Source organism: Anguilla anguilla, chromosome 8 (genome assembly GCF_013347855.1).
Source record: "Anguilla anguilla isolate fAngAng1 chromosome 8, fAngAng1.pri, whole genome shotgun sequence".
Classification (NCBI taxonomy): Eukaryota; Metazoa; Chordata; class Actinopteri; order Anguilliformes; family Anguillidae; genus Anguilla; species Anguilla anguilla.
Window position 1 is genome coordinate 54759479 of NC_049208.1, and position 23666 is coordinate 54783144.

General features: G+C 41.2%; 4 protein-coding genes and 1 long non-coding RNA gene across 5 annotated transcripts in view; 4 read left to right on the top strand and 1 right to left on the bottom strand.

Annotated features, from left to right (window-relative positions):
- The first annotated feature begins 1706 nt into the window (after positions 1-1706).
- hoxa9a (homeobox A9a) lies at positions 1707-4879 on the top strand. Its single transcript, XM_035427867.1, has 2 exons — positions 1707-3326; positions 3705-4879. The coding sequence occupies exons 1-2, from the start codon at positions 2792-2794 to the stop codon at positions 3941-3943; spliced, it is 774 nt and encodes a 257-aa protein (XP_035283758.1). The 5' UTR covers positions 1707-2791; the 3' UTR covers positions 3944-4879.
- Positions 4880-9634: 4755 nt separating this feature from the next.
- Positions 9635-12389, top strand: LOC118233897 (homeobox protein Hox-A7-like). The gene is made up of 2 exons (XM_035429981.1): positions 9635-10098; positions 10976-12389. Exons 1-2 carry the CDS (start codon positions 9660-9662, stop codon positions 11296-11298), a joined length of 762 nt encoding a protein of 253 aa, XP_035285872.1. The 5' UTR covers positions 9635-9659; the 3' UTR covers positions 11299-12389.
- On the bottom strand, positions 10696-20639 carry LOC118233899. Its single transcript, XR_004766585.1, has 2 exons — positions 20589-20639; positions 10696-11215 (listed from the first exon to the last, which is right to left on the bottom strand). It is a non-coding gene; the product is annotated as an uncharacterized LOC118233899 (long non-coding RNA).
- The window catches only part of hoxa3a (homeobox A3a), a 35528-nt gene continuing 24327 nt past the window's right edge, over positions 12466-23666 (top strand). The window contains exons 1-2 of the mRNA XM_035429971.1: positions 12466-13370; positions 20976-21035. The gene's annotated coding sequence lies outside the window, so the exon portion shown is untranslated. The remainder of the gene's footprint in view (positions 13371-20975; positions 21036-23666) is intronic.
- hoxa5a (homeobox A5a) lies at positions 16231-20230 on the top strand. Its single transcript, XM_035429980.1, has 2 exons — positions 16231-18651; positions 19218-20230. The coding sequence occupies exons 1-2, from the start codon at positions 18090-18092 to the stop codon at positions 19466-19468; spliced, it is 813 nt and encodes a 270-aa protein (XP_035285871.1). The 5' UTR covers positions 16231-18089; the 3' UTR covers positions 19469-20230.

Genomic DNA, 23666 nt, shown 5'->3' on the forward strand with positions numbered 1-23666 from the left:
CTCGGTTACGATCAATGCAGTCTGACTGCAGCTGCGCGCGCAACAGCGACCTCAGTGGCGCGCCGGTGGAGAGCCGGATGCGGCCGCTGCTCAATAAAATAAACACAAAGGAAGCACGAGCTTTATGGGGATATTTAGATCCTACAGACTGGCTGTTATCTGCGGAAAAAAAGAACTGAATAGCCCCTGCGGTAAACTGAGGGTCCGGCCATAACCTATCCGCTTCATTTTACAGCCAAAGAACCGGCCTACGGTGCAGGATGACCCGAAGCGTTTCTGAAGACGGCTGGTGTCAATATACATTTTTTTTAAAAACCAAAAAAAAAAAACTGCATTACCTCATCCGTATATCGCACCGATAACACGACGAGAAAGAAACAGGGAATTAGCCGATGCAGATTTAACATCGATAATGTGCTATTCGGAATTACCACTGGGTTTCATTCATTTAAAAATATATGTTCAAAAGTAAAAACATTGGAATCGAATTGCGCGGACTCTTAAGGGTCCAGTTTCTGGGTTACATTTATTACACGCCAATAAAAGTAGCACAGGGAGGCTGCAGGCTAGCCCGGTCTGACGTTAGCCTCCAGTTCAAAAACGTTTTATATTGCACTGGTGGTCTACAAAGTAAAATACAGACTCAGGCTCAATATAAAATATTACTTACCATGGGATCAGTGCGAAAACATTGAATTTACTGATCTACCAACCCCTTAGTCTTGGTCATTCGTATAAACAGTCTGAAAGTGTTTTTAACAATAAATAAGCAATGCTTTCCCAATTTAAAACAAATGTATGTATTTATTTAATGTTTGGTTAATGTTAAAATTATAACCTCTAGCAATTTTGGGTATATGAAATTACAAGCGTAGTACTTGGCGCAGGACTCTTCAAATGGAGAAAGTTAGATTTTATAGCTCTTTTAAAATACGACTCCTAGGCATTTATAAGAAATAAATACTTTTCATAGAAGTTTTGAGGGCTTGGCGTGTCTTTCTCTGTTTTTACTGTTTTGGCACATTGGCATAGTTTTCACAGAATTTTTCAGATTTCCAGGGTTGTTAATTCACACACACGAGAATATGTGTGTCGTGTCTGTGCATATGAATGTGTGCGTGCGCGTGTTTGCGCATTATGAATGTGTAAAAATGAATGGAATTATAGGAATATGACATTGGCATTAAAATAACACAAAATAATAAAACCATGTATCTCTTCCAGGTATTGTGGGTTATTGTATATTTTCAACGACACATTAGCGGACCATTAATGCATCGCCATAATTTGTCAATATTTAAATATGGTGTGACTGTTGTATAACTGAAATTCAAATGCATGCCTCCGAAAATATGAAAAAGTGAAAATAACGAATGCACCTACCTGGGCTAACATCTGCAACAGCAGTTTTATTTTCATTTCTTTTTCTTTTTATTGATGATGTTTTTCCACTGATTAATGTTAGTTTCGTGTTAGTTAGATTAGTGCTATGGTAAAATCCATTCTGTATTATTATTATTATTGTTATTAACCATTTATTATTATTATTATTATTATTATTATTATTATTAACCATTTATTATTATTATTATTATTATTATTATTATTATGTTAGATTTTAAAGTGCTTATATATGTGTTTTAATAATTATAAAAGACATAACAGGAGTACTTGAATGCCCACACACACGTACAATAATCTAACGCTAGAATAATAATTATTATTTTATATAATTTATCCAGATGAGTCCCATTGCGATGGAAAAATAGCCCTGGCCATTTTTATAATGATGAAAACAACAAAATAGCAATAATAATAATAATGACATGACCCATTTATTTAGCTAAATATAGGCTACTGCCTATACTACCATTTCTTAAATGGCTTTGTGCATTTGATGAGCAGATTAATGGATGAATTTATGTATTTGTTAAGGCTGTGGGTAAGTTAGAGCGGTTAATTATACAGGTTTAATCATTTTGCTTTTCGTGGTTCTTATATTTTCTGTTGTGAGTTCTGCCGGCTGTTGGACTTCCGTCGCCGGTTGGATTAATCGGCGCGGATAATTCAGCGGTGCAAAAGCATTTCAAAGTAGCGAATTTTGTCAATCGGAGGAGATTTTAATTTTGCTGCAACCAAGGGGTTTAGGTTAATCAGAAAGGCTTCAGATTCAGTTTTATATCACTGTTACCTTATTTTCCGCAGTAGGCCACGTCGTAACTTTCCTAGCTATAAATGTAAATCTCTTTGCAATGTTTAATCATAAGAAATTGCAACATTAGCTACATTTAGAATGCAGCAGTTGGCAGTTTTGGCGCTGAAACCGTGTGTAACTTCGTCCCGTGAAACGTTTTTTCCACATACTTTCAGCCATAATTTATTCAGAGAATAAGAAACCCGTGAGCCCGCTGGCCCGGTGGTGTAAGCGCACGTCTCCCCAATATTACAATTCTCCCATTGTTCACAATCAAGTTCGCTCTACATATAAAGTAATATTTGTATGCATAAAAAAATACATGGCCCTGTTGTAAAACGTTAGAAGGGGAAACGGTAGCCATTTAATAGTGAACAGACTGATTTATTCCGTATTGTTCTGTCTTGGGGATCACGTGCGCATGTCACCCAATCGAATGGCAGGCAACGTTCAACTTATTAGCTGACTGTAGTTCTTTGTCGGGGCAAGTTGCCACTTGATTTCTACAGATTGTTATTTTGTGGCGATAGTACAGTGCCTGTGTGCGCGTGTTTGTGTGTTTGTGTGTGCGCGCGTGTATGCGAACGTGCGTTTGCCATGTCGGCGCCAGGAACACTGAGTAGTTACTACGTGGACTCCCTTGTCCTCGCGGACGCCGAGTACTGCTCAGCTCCTCGATACCCCGCCGGTGCTGGGCTGCAGAGCGCGCGGCCGACCGCGCTCCCAGAACACTCTGAGTTCGGAACCTGCACTTTCCAGACCAAACCCTCCGCGTTCAGCGCGTCCTGGGGCGCCGTGCCTACCCAGCCTCCGAGCGGTGTGTCGTCAGTGTACCACCCGTACGCGAATCCACAGGCTACCGCAGGGGACTCTGAAGGAAGGTATATGCAGTCATGGTTACTGGAGCCTTTCGCTGGATCGCTGCCCCTGACTGGAATACCGTCGAGCCAGCATTGTGCCGTTAAACCGGAGATCTTGGCCGGTGGCGGAGCGGAGAGCACGACCCTGCTCCTGTCCGATTTCGCCAGCGGATCGCCCCCGGTGGACAAGAGCGCGGTGTCCAGCCCGTCCTCCCTCTCGCAACCCGCCGCAGAGAGCGCGTCCGTCCAGAAGAAGGCAGAAGCCGACCCGAGTAAGTGCAGCCACCTCCGCCCTCCCCGGCACCCCGGAAGCCAGCAGGAGGCTGTAACCCTCCCGTGCCGCAGCCCGTTTGAGACGGTAGCTGTTTTATTTCTTTACTCGCGTGAAATAGCAGCATACCGCTGCAGGACATTTCCAGGAGATTCAGATACATGTTTAAGGGAGCTACAAAAAAGGCCTGCATGTTTCCACGTGAACACAAGCCGGCAGCAGAGACATGTTTGTGTGCGTTGACACACTTATGTTTTATTTATTTATTTATTTATTTATATATTTATTTATTTATTATAAAGAGTTATTAATGCGATTAATAGGATTTATAGGATTTGGGCACTGAACCTTGCTCACATACCCGACACCTTTCTTTCAGATAACCCGGTGTCCAACTGGCTGCACGCGAGCTCCACAAGGAAAAAGCGCTGTCCCTACTCCAAGCACCAGATCCTGGAGCTGGAGAAGGAGTTCCTTTTTAACATGTACCTCACGAGAGACCGCAGATACGAAGTGGCGAGACTCCTAAATCTCACGGAAAGGCAAGTCAAGATCTGGTTTCAGAACCGGCGAATGAAGATGAAAAAAACAAGCAAAGATGGACAGAAAGACGATTGAATCATGTGAAATAAAATAAATATATATAGGCTATGGAAATATAATTAACGTAAGTAAGAAAGAAAAGGCGTTGGACTACTCTAATTCTTAACCAAATGTGAATTTGCGTTTAGCTCTTTCTCTCTCTCTCTCTCTCTCAATCTTAAAATGTCTTGGCTGGTTTCAAAAAGTATAGGAATCCGTGCTACGACCGCATGTTCTTGTCTGTTCGTCAATCTAATGTGTGTTTCCTCCTCATACGAAACTACCTTGTATTGCACAAATTTGCAGTCTGTACAAAAATGTTCGTTCATTTCTGTTTTAAAAGTGTGTAAATCATCTGGTCTAGGTTTGCCGCCATACTTGCGGCGTTTATGAATAGGCCCAAATGCTAGCTTGTGACTGGACTTCGTAGATTAGAAATGTAGCAATGTGTTTATTTGTTTTGTAGTTTATGTGTACCTCAGGGTCGTTTGGGATGTAATAATACTTCTTGCTCAGATGGACATCGTTTAAAGACGCAATACAGTCTCGGACTGGAAGGTAAAAGGAAACCATTACTAAAATCGGGTGCATGAGCTTCAACGACCTCTTGAAATGCAACATCTTATTAGACTGACTACGTATTTGAAACCATGTGACAGTATGCATATATTTACTGCAGATACTGTCTCACAACTACCTACATGTATTAGAAATTTGTAGCTGCCAAATACACGTAATTGTAATTGTTAGCCCACAGAATGCGGCTTACACGAACTATTAACGTGTAAATCTACAGTTACGATTATTATTTGTGAATTTCATGAGCTTAAACTCTGAAGGCGGGCATTTTTTTTTTTGTTAAAGAAGAGAAAGCACTGTTCATTTAATGTGATTAATACCTCGTGGTCAGATGACCAGTCTGTTCTGAAATTGAGTTTGTACGTTATTTAAATAATAAAAATGACTGAAATACCTGTGAAAATGTTTTGCCTCAAACTGCGGACGGACCGTTCGGGCCTGTATTTTGCGCGGAAATGCGCTCCGAGCATGTAGTCGTTTTCAAATTATTTATGTTAAAAAAGCGAACGTTAAAATGACGGTTTTTCTTGGATGAGATTGCATTGCTGTTTCACTAAGACTTCCTCTTTTCATTTATTCGCCAGTTACTAGAAGACGTATTTTAGCGGTCACGTAGACTAATCCGCAATAGCAAACCAAACACTTTACAAAGTCTATTTTACCATAACTTCATTTTGATGTTAAACGCTTTGTTAGTTATAATAGAGGAGTGGTGCAAACACTAGTTATTTTTAAGATCGAGATACCACCTTGTTTTATAAACAGTGAGAAATTTGTGAGTCTCTCTCTCTCTCTCTCTCTCTCTCACACACACACACACACACACACACACACAGGGGTTTTATATTAGTTATTCAAATTCAATTAGTATTCGAAAATCCTCCGGGATTTTTGCTGGAAGGGAATCGGCCTGTTTGGTTTCTGCACAGACAGGTTGCGATGCGGCTCACAGATGCCGTTGGCAGAGGAGGCCCTTGGCTGTATACAGCCATAAAAGACAATTACCGCCATAACCGTTTATGGGGTGCAAAGAGCTGAAAGGCGCGAGGACGCAACACAAGAGAGACGTTGAAAGCCTGACAGCTGAAGCCGGAAATAAAATGGCACAGCTACATATTTCTATAAATATCGGCAACCAGCCGCCAATCTAAGCAGCAGTGGCCGACCATCGCCACCACACACATAGAGCCAGCACACATGTATGCGAGCATATGTACCACCCGGTGTCCTTCAGAAACTGCACATATTATCGATCTAGGCATTTGGACGCCTGCGCACATTGGTAGTCGAAGTTGGCCTGTACGCCAGTTTTTTTTTCCCAGCGAGGTTGTTGTTGTGACGCGCAATGCCACAGATGGACTAAGCTTCAAAGGGCCTTCCGGAGACAGTGCAATAAAACGCGAGGTCTACAGCTCTGTCTGGAATTCCACTTTTAATTAGTTTATGGCCGTCCAGACACAATTAGGCGGTTTCCAGAACCGAGCCCCCCGTTTGTTTCTCTACCAGGGCTTGTTCTTGCGCACAAAGGGGACGGCTAAAAGCGTTTCCTTTATTGGAGTCTTCTCCGGCGCTCACTGCCTCGCGGCCGTCGCGAGCTGCCTTTGTTGTACCTGTAAAATTAGCCTCGAGAACAGTTCCCTTATAGCGATGCCATTTTAAAATATAAACATAATGTGATTAGGGGGGAAATGGTTAGATTTCCTTGCCCTGGTTACGGGTATTTATACCAGATCTGGGACAAATATATGATGTAATTCTCTTGCCCTTCCGACGCTTGATAAATGCGATAGCCTAAATATAATTTCGAGATAATTGAGAATGATGCACTAAACATGTTACTTATACACAAATTCACAATCTAACAAACACTTATGTGCAGAAATGTCTTTTAAAGTACAACAATTTAATAATCTAGTTTCTCCAGATGAGGTGTTTATTTGATTTTACGACATATCTCATTATATACTGTATTCTGGTTTGATCCGTTTATCTTGGGCGCTCTACACATCTGTCTGCTCATCTCCAGTTAAATGAATTCCGTGTGTGTGTGTGTGTGTGTCTGTGGGTGTGTGCGTATGTGTATTTTAATCTGCTTATCTTACTATATTTTGCAGTTCTTTTTAAAAAATCATAAAACTATTTATGTGTTTGTGCGATTTTAATTTTTATGTTAACGTGTGCCATTTTAATTCGGATTTAATATATTTTTTTAGCATCAATCATAGTTCTGTTAGATAAATATATTCGACAGAACGTACCAGACCCCGTTATACGCTCTCAGGCGCAACAGTCTTAACATCTAGTGTAATAGACAGACCGAAAGACAGGCAATTTCATGTATTTCCCGAGAAAATTCCAGTTTTGCAAGAACAGCATCCACGTCAGCACGGCTTTTATTTCGCCTTGCTGGTGCAGGCACTCGCCAGTAGATGGCAGTCCTGCTCCACCAGCAGGAAAACATAGGTTTCGTTAGTAGTGCAATTTTGCTAACAAAAAAACAAAAACAACGGTACTATATCTGTGGACAAACATTTGGGCCGCAAGTTCCCGCTGTTATTTCCAATTAAAATCTTATCTGGGCCTGCATTACACATTTCAGAACGTTTTTCACCGTTGATTTCTGATCTTATTCGATATAAAGTTTCAAATGTTGCATTGTTGTGATGACGCCGTACATGGGTTACAAATGTATAGAAATTATCTAAACCGTGGTATTTTTTTTTCATGTAAACCATGGTTATTTAAAGAACAAATCTGTGTCCTTCTCATTGCCGCACGAGCTCCAACAGCTTTCTCGTACAAACTCGTTTACATTAATTTATTTACTTGCTGTTAGTACAGTTTGCGATCATGGAGGCCTACTTCCACTAAAAAGTATTATTGTAATTTAAATGAAAGTCTGATTGTTGAAACTGTGAACACTATCGGGGTATAATGCTTTCGATTCCAGTATTATGGTTGTAGGCCTAATAAATTATACTGTTACTAGACCTACTTCTTAAAAATACCAGAATAACAAAATAATAGATCAGTATTTAGAAGCAATAATCTAGCCTTTGTCCGCTTACTGGCGCCTCGTTGTCAAATGTGTCTTTAGTGTAGCAAATAAGTAAAAATGCCAAAATAAGTCAGGCTTTTCGCAGACATATCGTCACATAATCTTTAAAATAAATTATTTGTCGAGACATTTATGAAGAGTTAATAAAGCTGCAAGGTAATAAAAAAATAATGTAAAACAAAACAATAAACGCATTGACTTCTCTTCACGAATTAAGTCTAAAAACGACATTCTTGTTTTGCATGCGCATACAGATATGCTTAGTACATCCAGCAGTGTCATCCGTGTGTGTATGTGTGTGTGTGTGTGTGTTTGTGTTTCAAAACAAGTATGACATTATTAAAAATGTAGTTTTCGAACAAGTCAGTTTTCTAACAAAAACGGCTATCACAAGATTAAATAAGCGTTTGATATTTCGTCCGAACATAGGCCTATTCATAAATACTGCAGGAATATAAAGAATGTTCTTGGTTCCAGTATTATGGTTGTAGGCCTAATAAAATATTATTGCTACTAAACCTGCTTCGTAAAAATAACAGAATTTTTTTTTTTTTAAATGGTGAAGTAATAATCTGGAATTTGCCCACTAACTGACGCCTCATTGTCACGTCTGTCTTTATTATATTTGCAAAAATAAGCACGGAAGCCATGCCGTCATAATAATCTTTAAAATAAATTATTTTTCAAATCGAACGTATAAAGCGACAATGAAGCTATAGACTAATGAAAGTGTAAACTAAATAATAAAACCATTAACGTTTTACGAATTTGGTCTAAAACGATGTGCTTGTTGTGCATGCGCCTACAGATATGCTTAAAACTGCTACACATCCAACATTTTCATCCGTGTGTGTGTGTGTGTTTCTGTCTGTCCGTCGATATATGTGTTTTTGTGTGCTCCCAAAAAAAACAGGACGTAATTAAACATTTTATTTACAAACTAGTCAGTTTTCTAATAAGGACGGCCACGCAAAGATCAAATCCATGTATGACGTAGAGACCGAACATATTTGAGAATGACGACTTTTTATGAATGAGGTTCAGAGATATGCAGAGATATGATGTGCATTGCATCAATAAATTAAACGTCTTATTAAAACTGAATATAAAGGCTATTGTTTCATTCAGTATAGGCTATATAATCGAATTGCGGCCTATATGCATTCTCCCCCTTCTGTCACACACACCCACACGTGTGTGTGTGCGTGTGTGTGTGTGTGTGTGTGTGTGTGTGTGTGACTGAGAGAGAGAATACATATACGCTACAATTCGATTTTCGGAAATGAAATCATTTCGCCTAAGATTCTCCAATTGACTGTGTTAATTTAAACTTTATGTTAAACGTTGATGGGAGTAGCTATAATCTTGGCAATAATGATTCCCTCTTTCAGTTTCAGTTTTATGGCGAAGACCGATCAACAAACACCGCCGCCTGAGCCTTTTCTCATCTGGTCTCGCGGGATGTGCCGCCATGTCACGCTTTATATTCCGATACATTACACAAAGAATCATCTCAGTAAATATTTATTTAGAAATATGTTTAGGGAATTTATGAGGGCAGTGTAAAACTGAGCGAGTCAGGACGCTCGTGGATTTCACACTATACTGCGTTTTTTTTTTTTTACAGACGGGGATATTGGGGCAGGGTAAATGGATGTACATCCACGTTAAAAATATCTAAATATATATATACAAAACACCAAACATATCTGAATCTTAAACTCAGCATAATCAAAATTCAACCAATTAGAATATTTTATTTTTTACCTAGTCAGCTAGAAAAGAAACTGCGTGTGTGTACGTACGTGCGTGCATGTGTGTGTTTCCTCAGCCAATTGACTCGATGAAATCCAGCATATGTGGGGGCCGACTCTGATGAACATTTCACTATTAATTTCACTTACCTTTATTTTGTTAGGTGTGTGTGTTTGTTAATACGTAGTGTGTGTGTGTGTGTGCGTGTGTGTGTGTGCATGCTTGTGCGTGCGCTCTGCTCTTCCCTGCTGTAATGATAGGTCTATCAGTGATTGGCTCCATTGGGTCACGGGGCGTAATCACGTGAGAAAATTCTCCTTGTTCTTGGGAAAATGGGGTATGGCGTAAATCTGGGGTGTAATGCTGTCATTCATCACGCGCCTCGTAAAAACGACACTGAAGACTCTGGGCCAACAAATCACTGGGAAAAAAATTATGAGTTCTTCTTATTATGTGAATGGACTTTTTAGCAAGTGTACGACGGGCAGTTCTGCTTTTCAGAGCGCCGCAGACAGGGCGCCGTGCCCGGAGAGAGCCGCGTACAGACCGGGACCAACCGCCTTTCACCCGTCTCTGCCCGGACTTTACAGCGTCAGTAATGCAGCCTACCAGAGTCATCCTGTTTTCAGCCCCGGGTACAGAGCAGGCGCGGATGCCTACGACCTGCCCTGCGGCTCTTTCGACCAGAACCTCCTCTGCAGTGACCTGCCCAGGGGCGTCTCCGGGGCGGTGGGAGCCGGCGACCTCGGCTCGCCCACGGACGAACATCTCCGGCTATATCCGTGGATGCGCTCTTCAGGTATGCTCCGGACTGCGCGAGGGTGTGACTGCTGCTCGCTCTGCCGACGCAGCAGGCTAAATGCTTCCGTCACTGGCTCTACGCTGCGAACCCATGGCGAATCATAAAACTTTTACTGTGGGAGTAATGAGTTCCACGGCCATAAATTAATTAGACTTCCGCTGCTTTTAAGTTAGCCGCAGTGTTTTTGCGCGCTTCTGACAACCCTGTGTCCTGCACAACTATGCAGAAACGGCCAGTTTGTTGCCTATAATGTAATAGCAAGGAGCATACTACTCCTCTGTACGATTTAAACTGATTAAAATCGCCTGCATGTAATAATAATAATAATAACCAAATGAATTTGACATGACATTCGTTAAAATCCGCGTCGTGTAAGCAAACATTGGTTTAAAAAAAAAAATTTCTCCGTGCTTGGCATATGTAGCCTGTAGTATGAGTTCATTATGTACGTCGAAAATATTTTCTCGTCTAAATATTTTCTCGTGTGTACATTGTAAATGGACGGCGAATATTTTTAAACTGAGCACCCCTCCACCCCCCAACCACCGCCAAAAATATGTTCAGGGCTAATAAAAAAAGTTATAGACCGTTGCAGTCAGTGGAAAACATGTTTATTGCCATTTCTCTCAAACAGGAGCGTGATTAGCCTACTGAGTTTAGCTGTCAATGCGTAGGCTACCTCGTTGGTTTGTAAGCTACACTTTTGGAAATATTGACAGGCTACTTTGTCGTTTCGTTCGGCTCTGTGACTTCGTGTTTCGAAATGCACCGTGGCGGAGGGAGAGGGTATCTCCTTGTTTCCCTAATTCCGTGGATGTCGTTCACCCTGGACAATTTGGGCGCCATGTTTTTTTTTTTTTTTTTACTTGTGCAGATCCGGAGAGGAAGCGAGGTCGCCAGACGTACTCGCGGTACCAGACGCTCGAGCTGGAGAAGGAGTTCCACTTCAACCGGTACCTGACCCGCAGGAGGCGCATCGAGATAGCGCACGCGCTGTGCCTGACGGAGCGCCAGATCAAGATCTGGTTTCAGAACCGGAGGATGAAGTGGAAGAAAGACCACAAGGCCGACGGTCCCGGTCCCGGTTCCGGTCCCGATTCCGCCGTCGCCGCCTCTGCGGATGAGAAGGAGAAGGAGAAGGACACAGAGTTAGACGCTCAGGCAGACGACATCGTGGATGCGCCTACGGTCAAATAAGCTATGCCCATTCATGTAAAATGAGTCATTTGGGTACTGGATCTTACTTAAAATATGGATCAGTTTAATTACAATTGTAATTACAATTTAAGTTCTGGTGAAGGAGTATTCGCCCGCAATCTTGTTAGCCTGAACTTTTGAAGCTCATTGGAAACTCCCTTCAGTGTAGCACCGTCATTGGGGCATCAGTACGCTACCTATTTATATTTTTATTTATATATTTTTAAATACAGTAGTTAAAAACATTTAAAAACCGCCATATAAATTGTGTTACCCAACATTCCTGGAACGAAAATAAAAGAAGAAAAACACAAACTACCTATCGGAGGATTCGCTGTCAGCCCTAATTCATTTTATCCATAACTATTTCTTCGAATCTCGGAATTAAGGCTGTGCGACGTCTCTTGTCGCGTGCACAAAACACTGGGATTAGGGTTTTTAGTGAAAATTGAAACACATTCGTGGTAGAGCGAAACGAATAAAAACATAAATAAAAACAAAAACTGCCAAACCCTACCTTGAATTATTTGCTGACAGTTGAGGCCAAACAAACTCTGACTCTTAGTGGCTCTCTGTTTTTTGTAAAGTGTCTTAATCGTGAAAATGGTCAGCATGTAAATTATAGCAAATATTTTTAATAAAAAAAGTCGCAAGTCGCTGTGTTCTGGCGTATACGCATGCTTAATTACATCCAAATGTGTGATGTGCAAGAATCGGCCTACCTCACATATTTTTTTGTGAAAATTATGTTTAAAAAATAACCTTCAAGTAAGATGTAGGCAAACGTTGGTGTGTTTTACAATGTGCACTGTAAGCTTGTTGTGTTTGTTATGACGTTTCTCGGTATTTATTGTATATGTTTCAGAAGTGTGTGCTTCGCGCGTATGTATGTTTACTTGTAACAGGCAAAGATGTTTGATTTAAATGTGATATTATGAGCATTATAGGTGTGCGTTCAGTTTCCTTCGTATTAGGGGCTTATGTCTGATTGTGTCTGTAAAAATAGCCTAGTTCAATCAATCCGACAATTTATATGGTATTATACGATATTTTGTAGTACAAGTGAACGAATAAACACATCCGAGCCATTATATTTAAAGCTTTTTTATTTGATTTGCTTGTTTTATATTAGAGCAAAAACAGCATCAAAAGCGTCAGTTGGCTAAATTCTAATATTGAAATTAATAATTAACCCAATCCCTATTACTGGAAAAGTAACTGCTAACTAATACTTTTAAAGACTAATTTCTTTGCTAATGTTTATTCATATAAACACCACAGACCTACTCAGAAAAAATGCACAAATGTCACACAATAGAAAATCTGAACAATTCATTATCACGAATCAGTCGGAAAAAAACAAATTCTGAAAAACATGAAATTACACATTGCTAACAGAAGCCGCGACTAAACCCCCAGGTGAAGCGCTGTCACGCGAGAACCTATTGGCACCGAGGTGGGAACGCTGACCGCGTGCTGCTCAGATTAAATGCGTTCATTATCGCTGATGTCCGAGACACAGGCTTCGGTCGGTATAATGTATCTCTTCAGCTCATTTAGCACTCTGCGTTCGTCCTTCAGGTAAAATGGCGCCTGGCCCTGACCTGCCCCCTCGCGCTCACAGCCATAAATCCGCTGTGCTGTATGAAAATTTACAACTTTGCAATACAACTTTACGAGGCGCTTCGCCTCTCCATTGGTCGCGACTGGTCATGTGGATTGTAGCCGTGAACATGAACTTTTTACATATAATTTCCCTTTAGAGAATAGAGCTGCATTCTGCTCTCCGTTCTTCCGTTGCCTCGGATCTCCCGGCGTCACTCTTTGTTTTACCGCGAGGTACAATGTGGACGGATTGTTTCGAAACGCAAAGCAAACAAGATCTCTCGAGCTGGAGCAAAAGACACCCACCGCGGACCGCGTGGCACTGTGAATGGATTCTAAGCATCGGCAGGATTCGGAGAAGACAAGGTGGATTCATCCGGGGATGCATTTCGTACCCCCCAGAAGCGGACCCTCCCCGCGCGCACCTGTCAGTCGCACCGCGCGCCATCCCAGCTCCCTTCGTAAAGGTAAGCCTGCGGATAACTTATACTAATTGCGTTATGTTTCTAAGTTAATTAGGAGCCATGAATTACAAGTATGATTGGAGTGGTTGACAATTATTATACGCAACTTTCAGCCACAGAAACGTGTCTACAGTATTTAATGTGTACACTGGCAAAACTGTTTTGTTGATAATTTATCTGTGTCAAAGACTTGATTGCTTTTTTTGTGGTTTACATGCATACAAATCCTGAAGGCTGGTCAGTTTCAGGTTTTAGTTCAATATTATTTTAATATGCTTATAATGTTAAATGATTTACGTAATTACAATTACAAACACACAGACACACACACACAGACGCAGTCGCACGCACGCACACACACACACACACATGCAGAGAGAGAGAGAAGCAGCTTTCAATTTCAATATATCAATGTACTCAGCTGCAGATATTGTGTGCTGCTGTTGGTTTTGTGTTATTTAAAAATTGTATGATGTGATGAGCGCCATTTTCTGTTCTGCCAGAGTGAGAATGTGTTGTCATGAAGGAAAAAGTCGCTTCCGGCGCCCGCTTAGTTTGTCGTTCAATGTCGCCACCTTGTGGCGCTGAAAAGTAATGCGCAGTAATGAGTCGGCATCTGCAAAATAACAACCTCTAGTCTGTTCTTCTGGTTTTAAATCGCCATGCAGTGAACTCACATACTGTGGCGCTTCGCATCTCGGCTAAATCTTACTTATTTGAGCAGGTCTTTGTTTGTATTAGCCTGATATTCCATTACCACACATCACATTGATAAAGGACTCAATGAAATGCAGTAACAGTAATGTAATCGAATTCTCCCAGTTCAAAGTCTTGTTTTTTTTGTCCTTTCTGTTACAATATCAGAGAATGCTGTTGTCTGTCTCTCTCTTATTGTTTTTGGTTTGCAAGGATGTTGAACGGCAATATCCATAAAAAATAATTCTGGCTACTTTATGGTTAATTAACGCAGGATTTATGTTAATAAAATATGTGGAACTGTTTAAAATCGCAATAATAATAATTATAATAATAAAAGAATAAATATTAAAAACATCCATAATAGTTATATTGCTTAAAATAATAATGGTAATTATCATTCATATCATATATCATGTGTTTAATGTTCTGTCTGTCGTTGATAATAGTTTTAAATTGGATGTCTATCGATGGTGTTATGTGTTATGCTGGATTGTACGTCACATGGAACTATCTTCAGTTCCTCACCAAGAGGAGCCGTTATTTTTCAGTCGAATTAGGAAATCAAAACATATGAATCATGTTTGAAATAAAGAATAATAACAAATAATAATCTTCTTAAATATCTTCTCATAATTATCTTGTAGTCCAATAATAATAAGAATAATATCATTATTATTATTATTATTATTATTATTATCAATAGCAGTAATAATACTAAATAATCCGAATGACTGAATAATAGCGACCGATTCTTTTAAATCTGAGGTTTTCGGGCTTCGCGGTTCCGTTATTTCCGAGGGGGTCTTTACTCGCCTCGGATAAAACTGAACTACTGAGCACGTGAGGAAATTAGTTTTAAAAATTAACGGTCAAGCACGAGGGATCAGGCGGTATAGACGCCTCTCCGCATCTACCCTTATGCGATTACGCAGATATCCGGTATTAATCCAACTCCAACAGAGCACATCTGAGTCCAACAGGGATTTACCACGAAGCATTTTCTGTTTATGATTTGTTTTTTACAAGGCTTCCGCAAAATGAAGCTAAGCACCGCATGAAAAATGACTATTATAATAAGAATTAATAATGATAAAATTAAACATAATTTTCATATCAGCCTCTAGCCTGCCAAGGGCTCTTCGCGTTGTGTGGCATTTTATTAGGCTGTCTGTGTAAGATAATTATGTTCTATTGCTTTTGAAAAGCATATTCAGCAGCTGTTTGCATTTGGGGTCCATTACCGCTTTCTCCTCTAACCCCCTTCCACACACACACAGACTCTCTCTCTCTCTCTCTCTCTCTCACACACACACACACACACACACACACTCTCTCCCTCTCTCTCTCTCTCACACACACACACACACACACACACACACTCTCTCCCTCTCTCTCTCTCTCACGCACACACACACACACACAATGCTGAATCGCATGTGCATATAGAATGGAAGTGTTTATACTGGCGCCAGAGGCACGTGGGGTAAGACGACGCTTACTTTACTGTTTTTGGCCCTGGGCCAAAATAGACTCAAATATCTCGCGACCACATACTGTCACAGCCAGACAAATACTGGATAAAATCACTGTTTTCCGTTCATGGAAGAAATTTCACGTCTTTCCTATTCCCTACTCGCGACCGGGTAGCGACCCTCTCTAACCGGAAAGACACCGTTTGACACATCCAGGCACAGATTTGTATGTCATTTCCATTTGTCTGGCGGAGTGTACAATCCACCGACATAATTTTCCGCATTCAGCACTCTAACGCCTGAAGGTACCCCGCGCTGCTCGTTTTCCGCCCTGTGGAAGCCCGGGCGCCCGAAAAGGCCGCGCGGCCGAGAGCCATTCCGCTTCACAGGGCAGCGCCAACTCGAGTGCTAACCAAACAAGTACCCAACAACTCCCAACGGAAATAACCGCCTCCTACGTGTCAGTCAATGAAGATTTCCATTTCGTATCCTTAAAGCTACGACAATAACAATTTGAGGATTCAAGCGCTGCTACAGCAACAGTCACAACAAATAGACGTCCTACCACTACTACCACTAGTAATAATATTAATAATAATTATTATTATTATTATTATAATTATTATTATTATAATACATGTTTTGTAATAATAATAAAATAATAATGAGAAGAAGAAGAAAAAGAACAGGAGGACGAAGAAGAAGGAAAATGAAAACCATGCATATGTAAATAAAGTTACATTTTATGACGGAATAATAATATATAGCCTAACACGTATTTGCTGCCGTTATATCGTACCCCAAAGTTATTCCAAGTTCATTGTTCTGAGGTGACGGGAAACGTAGCCGACAAACTGACTCCAGACTCCAAACGGAAAGCTTCTGCGAGACGTTTATATAAACATTTGAATACCTTACCGTTGCTACACACCAACGCTGCTACCGTTTAACGGATTCTTAAACGCAAAGTTTCTGGGACGGCGCGTGAAAGGGAAAGCAGGAGAAGCGAATTTTGGGTATAATTCTGGGAAGACAAAATCAGGATAATTTTGGGTGTAAGCGATGTTGTTCCTGACAGTTGAACAAAGCTGCTCGGCATCGCTTCCCCCACCGAGCCTGTGAAGAATCTGCTGTACAGGGCGAAGGCTATATTGTCTGCCATGACCCCAGTCCTTAAGTAAAACAATTTATTAAAACACATTATCTACAATAATTATTGCCATTTATAATTTTTTTTTCTTAAAACCGAGTGCATTAAAATTTAGTGTGTTCATGAAAAATGTCAAGATTCGAGTTCTTTAACGCCAGATTTTAGCTAGTACAATTAAATGCTTGCTCCCCACTCACTCCCACAGTATAACTATAAATAAAAATGTGTATTCACAAATACAAAATACATCTTTATTGATTAACCTAATTTAAACCTGATATGTTGCCACCTTTAAGGCAATATATTTTCCTGAATTTATTTTGTTATCAGTTAAGTTCCTGCGAACCACGTCAAATGTATATATTAAATCTCATACTGGTATTTATGTCCGTTTATTGTCTAGATTAATTTGAACGCCGAATCAGTTGTAAACGATTAATGAACTCCTGCTGCACATTACCTGTACACACTCGGGGTGCTTTCCCCGTGTCAGTTAAAACGAGCAGCACTTTTCGAAATATTGTTTAAATATACAACACTATACTCAGATATGCTATATTGAGGTCGCATAATACGAGTATCTGCAAACGAACCACCTGCTGCTTAATATTTCAGCTTTTTAGTCCTAATATATTTCATTAAGACCTGTCCCCTGCGTTGTTATTGATGCAATTAAATTTCAACCATTTTAATGAGCTAATCAAAAACTGTAAAATTCCTGCAGTAATTATGCTTGCCCAAATAATGCCTGACATATTTACGTTAAAGAAGTAGCTAAATAACTAGGTTTTCACAAGTTTTTTTACTTGAAATGAAAATAGTTCGGTCATATCAGCTACACATAAACCTTTAATTTTGAGAAGAACCATCGATTAATTCCAGTCGTTCTTATTCAGATTTGGATAATTGTTGTTTGAGCTCGAGTCCTTGTCGTGCGCTTCTTGCGGTACCTGCGGAGCGATGCATTTTTACCGCGATGTGTCTATTAACCTCTGTTCGACCCCGACGTCTCCCCGACTGAAACTACTCCCGCAGTTCCACTCCGTCTCCAGTGTGTGGCGCACTTCGACAACTAAGCAGGCACCGGGGCCAGGGGCGCCCTTCCAAAGCACGCGCCGCCAGCACGAGCATCCTCCCAGCCTCCCCTGTTTGTGCACGAGTTTACCTCTGGAGGTCATCAAGCAGGATTTACGACTGGACAACAAAAGCACGTGATTCCAAGTCGTACCCCATATTTGGGTGCCTACGTAGGAGGGAATCAAGTACATGTCCCAGTCATTTCCATAATTCATCATAAATTGTGCAGGGGTGCTATAGACGCACAAAACCATCAAGAGCCACAAATCAAGCACACATATTATTTTCTCTAAGTAATCACAACCGCGTAATTATTATCAACAAATGAGCTCTTATTTTGTAAACTCATTCTGCGGTCGCTATCCAAATGGCGCGGACTACCAGTTACATAACTATGGAGATCACAGTTCGACGACCGAGCAGTACCGGGATACCTCCGGAATGCATTCCAGTAGGTACGGCTATGGCTTCAACGGGATGGATCTCAGTGTCGGTCGGTCTGCCTCCGAGCACTTCGGTGTCACTGAGCGAGCGCCCGGCTACACGCCCAGCTCAACGGCTGCCTCCGCCGAATCCAGCAGGTTCGACCAGCCGGCTGCGGCGACTCACTCGCCTCAACCTGACCCGTTACCTTGCGCCTCTGTCGCCAGCTCTCCGGTCAGCGAAACTGTCCGCGCTGTTAAAAATTCAGTATCCAGCCCCGCCACCTCCTCCTCCTCTAGTTCAAACAACGGCGGCGCGCGGCTGAGCAGGGAAGTTGTCCCCGCCTCGCAGGTCTCTGGAACGGACAAGCCGGCGGGCAGCGCGCGGACAACTTCACAGGACCTCACTGAGGCTATCCAACCCCAGATATATCCGTGGATGAGAAAGCTTCACATAAGTCACGGTAAACCCTGTTTCATGCGCGTTATTTGCCATTGATATTATATCTGGGTGCGTCTGTCTGTTCTTCTGTCCATCTTTCCGTGGGTGGGTTTATATGTGTGCGCTGCAGTGAAACTGGGTGACTGTTGAAACAGTCGAATTTAGCACGTTGACCAGGGGCGTGCACGCGCGATATTCGTGTATAGTCGAGAAATCGAATGTTTGTTTATCTTACTGTATTTTTATGCATTTATGCTGCGTTTCTGTTTGCAATGTAGAACTTCCAATTTTAGGCAAGTGGGGGCTAAATCCGACAAATATTGTTCCAGTTTTCAGAGAGGAAAAGGTGCCGCCATAACATTGCACGTTATTTTTTCAAATATATTATATTATTCTTCAATTATATTCTTTTACTCTTAAGGAATGCCTGTCAAAATTTATTTGGTCACATTTAAATTACGCCAGTATTTATTAACAATGTCTACATACAGAAATTGCATATTAAAATGGTTTCGAAATTCTGTACTCTGTGTGTGTGTGTGCGTGCGTCGTAGTATATTATTGTAAGCGTGAAATTTTGTGTACCAGACAGTATGGCCGGACCGGAGGGCAAACGAGCCAGGACAGCCTACACGCGCTACCAGACCCTGGAGCTGGAGAAGGAGTTTCACTTCAATAGGTACCTGACCCGCAGGCGGAGAATCGAAATAGCGCACACCTTGTGTCTGTCGGAGAGACAGATCAAAATCTGGTTTCAGAATCGGAGGATGAAGTGGAAGAAAGACAATAAGCTCAAAAGCATGAGCATGGCCGCAGCGGGAGGCGGGTACCGTCCCTAAATTTTTGTGCACTTCAAACAAAAAAAAGGTACTGGAAGCGTGAGAGGATTTTTTTTCTCCCCCATCCAGTGCGCGAGACTTTCCACGAGCTCTGCCGGAGCAGAGCCTACAGGCACTCGTGCCATTTCCTCTTTTTGATCGCGTGGTAATAATGCTTGTGTGAGTAGACCAGCTTTCTGTAAAATTGTCGGGGCTTAATGTAAAACAAATTGAGGTATATGTTAACTTATTTACTGTTCTGAAGAAAAGACATCGCCTGAAGTTGAAACCGTAAAAAACCGTCTGAAAAGTTATGTGCTGCATTCTGATTGAAAAGTGAAGAACTTGCTTAATAAATAAAAAAAAAAACAGTCTGTTGCTCATTTGTATGTATGTACGTATGTATGTATTCGCTTAATGTAGGATGCTATTAAACATGAAACATATAATATTGTTTAATTGCTCTAAGCTGAAAAACCCCAGTTTCTATTCCTCTATGACCAGAAATACTACCTACCTTGTACTGTAATTGTTGTGAGTTGTGAATACGTGACCGACCAGGGCTCCGGCCCAGTCTATTTTAGCTGTGCCTTCGTATCTTTATTTGCACGAATTTCTGTAAGCTCTTGTTCACAACAGTCTGAGCTTGACTTGTTTGTGAAACTTTATCCTGAAGTCTTCTTGCCTGAATGTTCGGCCTCGTTGTGATCCGCTTTTGTAAATGTTTTTAAGAATGACTGGAAATAAAAAAAAATGATAATAAACTTTGTACTGGAACGTTTTCATACGCCACAGTTTCTGTTCTGTGTATCAGAAAAATGAACAGTTTCGAAATGTGTGTATATATATATATATATATATATATATATATATATATATATATATATATATATATGTGTGTGTGTGTGTGTGTGTGTGTGTGTGTGAGAGAGAGAGAGAGAGAGAGAGAGAGCGTGTCTAGCTGATGAGCGACCTTTTTGTGAACTCCGTTGTATTTTTCATTAATAATCGTAACTTCTGTAACTCCCAGCGTTATTTCGCATTTGCCCCCTTGTAGAATCTCCCTTTTTAAACCAGAGTCACACAATCTTAAGTTCTGCAGAAAATCAACAGGCAGAAATATTGAGGTTACTGTACTCACCCTCGTGCGCTGGGCTTAAACCGTGCTGACCAATTACTGGCTGGAGAGGCAGTGCGCCGCAGCTCGAGCTGGGCTTTCTCAGGGAATCTATTTAAGTTTAGAGCTGTAAACTTTATTAGCCCAGTTCCGGCTGCATGACATTTGGGTGCCAAATGAATGGGGGGTTTGTCTATGAATTAGATCGTAAAATCATCCACAGCCGCGACAGATAGGCTCACTGGCCATAAATGGTCACGTGGTGCCATTAAAGTAAGTTTTATGGTTTTGGGGGAGTTGACATCCAACAGTATGTTTCACATAACATATAATCACACTGACGCGCGGCTTCATTTGACTCTCTTGCAGGCCGTTAGTGTTTCCTGACTGTTAAAGCCGCTCTTCTTTCAGACTAGCCAGCTATGGAGCCAGCGCGAGCCAGGAACGTGAACAAACGGCTCCCTCCTAAAGGTAAGTTTCCCTTTTCTTTATTCCGCTGTCTTGCAGCGTGCGCCACTGTTCGCGTGCGCCACAGCAACCCTCCCTCCCCCCTCCCGCCTACAGACCCCGGCTCGTGAAAGAGGCTTTCTATCCGTTCCTGATTACTTAATTTACTAATCAGCCGATTGCAGCGCTTGGGATATTAGCCCGGGCAGATGTTTAGTGTATTTCCAGCTTGGAGGGCATTTTAATTGCTTCCTTTTCGGCACGTTGCCCCCACCCTCCCTCACTATGTGGCTGACGATCTTGTTTCTCTCACAGCTAATCCCTGCGTTTCAGAAATTACAGAAATGATCTTTCACAGGAGCAGAATTGGTCCTGAGCATTGTGTGTGTGTGTGTCGCTTCTTTGAACCATAGCAACCTTCTGGGTGCTTCAGAGTTTTTAAAAGAGTCAAACTTCTGTTTTGTTTTACCCAGTCACGCAGTGGTTAAATGTTAAGGGTGGATATGTTTTTCGTGATTTATGTAAATTTACTTCCAGAATTGTTTCACTTGTTTAAATTGTTTAACTTGTTACCCTCCAGAGTTCAGAATTCTGCGCATCGGGTCATTAAGACTCAAGCTCTAACAAAGGGAACTCTGTCTCGGTCTTGTGAAGTTGTTGAGTCTTTATAATAATAATAATAATAAAGACTCAACAACTTCACAAGACCGATGTTATTATTATTAATATTATTACTATTATTATTGTTGTTGTTGTTGTTGTTGTTTTTGGTGGTATTGTTATGCTGTTGTATTGCGACAAAGGTGCCTTTCTGCCAGTATAGGTGTACATCCTTGCTAAATGTTATAAATTTAAGGGGTTTCTGTGTTCCGAATTAGCCTGAACTGAGGAATGAACGGTTTGGAGAACTGTTTGGTCCCTTTTCAAAAGGGAACGGAAAATCTTACTTAGTCCAAGTTTGGAGATCTGGGAGACGAAGCCCATCGGGCAGACAGACTTCTTTCAGATTCATTCTTTGTTGTCTGGATGTCCAACTTTACACGTCTCTCTAAAAGCATAGTACGCGTTTTTACTGAATATGGTATCTGCGTAATTTGACTGAACGAAAATTCACAGGTGTCTGGCATTCCGAGCGAATTTTCGGGTGACACGAGATTGGTGTCAATGTTGATTTTTAGTTCAGGTTGATGTGACTTTATTCAGAGTTATTTTTAAATTCTTGCCTGCGCATGAACATCTCACAGAGTTTTGCGCATCTTCGTTGTGCTAAAAGCCTGTCTGAAAATGCACGCGCACGAACATGCGCTTATACTAAAAATAGGGTCTTATTTGACAAAAGAAATCACATAAACAGATTCTGCGTACTGCTATTCTGTCCTTTCTCGTCATTTCTATTTCCCAGTTTTGTAAATGGTAAAAAAAGAAAAAACGACCCATTGTCTTTCTGTTGGCTCGCCATTGTGGTCCTGGAAAGATTGGTGTACTTTAATTTCACTTATTTTCCGAATGTTCTAACTTCATGTATATACTTTTATTTATTTATATACATTTATTTACCTCGTCTTAACAATTTGGACCAAAAGAGGTGCAATTGTTCCATGTGTGATGGGCACGTGTCCAAAGAACCCCTGAATTCAGAATACGTGGCACAGCGTAGAAATGTAGATCTGCTCAGCTGTGCCAAGCAAACATTACCCCATTTTATAGCGACTTCACTCAAGTGTCTATATACTTTACATTTACGCAGAACAGCAAGTATGTCGTGTCCTCAGCAAAGCATGGTTGGTCAACCATTATTTAACCGAACGTTCGTTCGGCTCTCCTCGCTAATTAACAAGCAAACATCTGCGTGGGCCATAAAATGAAAGAGATGAAAATACAGAACCAGGAAGCGTTCATTCAGGACCACACTCGTCATAATCCCGCTTGAACCTGTTTGCAGGACCCCCTGACTAACGACGTGTCCGTATGTCTTTTGGTTTGTGGCCGTTAAGTAAGACGAAAAGTGCTTTCGAGTCTCACGCACGGGCATAATTTCAGGGCGCAATTAAATTCGGTCAGAATCCTTGTAGAACTGGTCAGATTTGAGATTTTAAAAATCTTTTATTGGGACATTGTTCAAACACACAAATTATTGTATTTCAAATGAAAAGAACAGACAAGCAACAACAAGAAATAAACTAACCCAATCAACCACCAAAGGCAGAGAAGAGAGAATAGAGAGAGAGAGAGAGAGAGAGAGAGAGAGAGAAAGATCTGCGCGCGGTTCACCGGGAGGTCAGAAACAGCATGAAGATAAATCTGCACGCGCTTGGAGCCACCAGCAGAGCCCGCTTTAGGCCAAGTTCACCGTCACTGCAGCGCGCGCTGCGTCAAACCCAAATGAGGCATTAATTCAGGGCACTGCGAAATAATTGCCGGTTACCCGGTTAGCCCTCTAGCAGCCTCTTCAGTGAGATTGTATTCTGTATGTTTTACCACGGTGCCAACAGGCCACTGAACGCTCAAAAGCAAATTGACAGGATTCTCTGTAATTTTCAGTATTTTACACAAAATTAAGTCACAAGAATTGAGGAAAAACGTGCGCAAATTAAACCTTTCCGTAAATGGGATCCCTACAATTTGGCATTTTATATTTGTCTATTCTTAGGATAT

Bases quoted from the DNA above. Each gene is read 5' to 3' on its own strand.
- hoxa9a (XM_035427867.1), top strand. From the start codon at position 2,792: ATGTCGGCGCCAGGAACACTGAGTAGTTACTACGTGGACTCCCTTGTC. The intron at 3,327-3,704 runs GTAAGTGCAGCC...CCTTTCTTTCAG, and splicing joins GAAGGCAGAAGCCGACCCGA to ATAACCCGGTGTCCAACTGG.
- LOC118233897 (XM_035429981.1), top strand. From the start codon at position 9,660: ATGCTGTCATTCATCACGCGCCTCGTAAAAACGACACTGAAGACTCTG. The intron at 10,099-10,975 runs GTATGCTCCGGA...TTACTTGTGCAG, and splicing joins TCCGTGGATGCGCTCTTCAG to ATCCGGAGAGGAAGCGAGGT.
- hoxa5a (XM_035429980.1), top strand. From the start codon at position 18,090: ATGAGCTCTTATTTTGTAAACTCATTCTGCGGTCGCTATCCAAATGGC. The intron at 18,652-19,217 runs GTAAACCCTGTT...TTTGTGTACCAG, and splicing joins AAAGCTTCACATAAGTCACG to ACAGTATGGCCGGACCGGAG.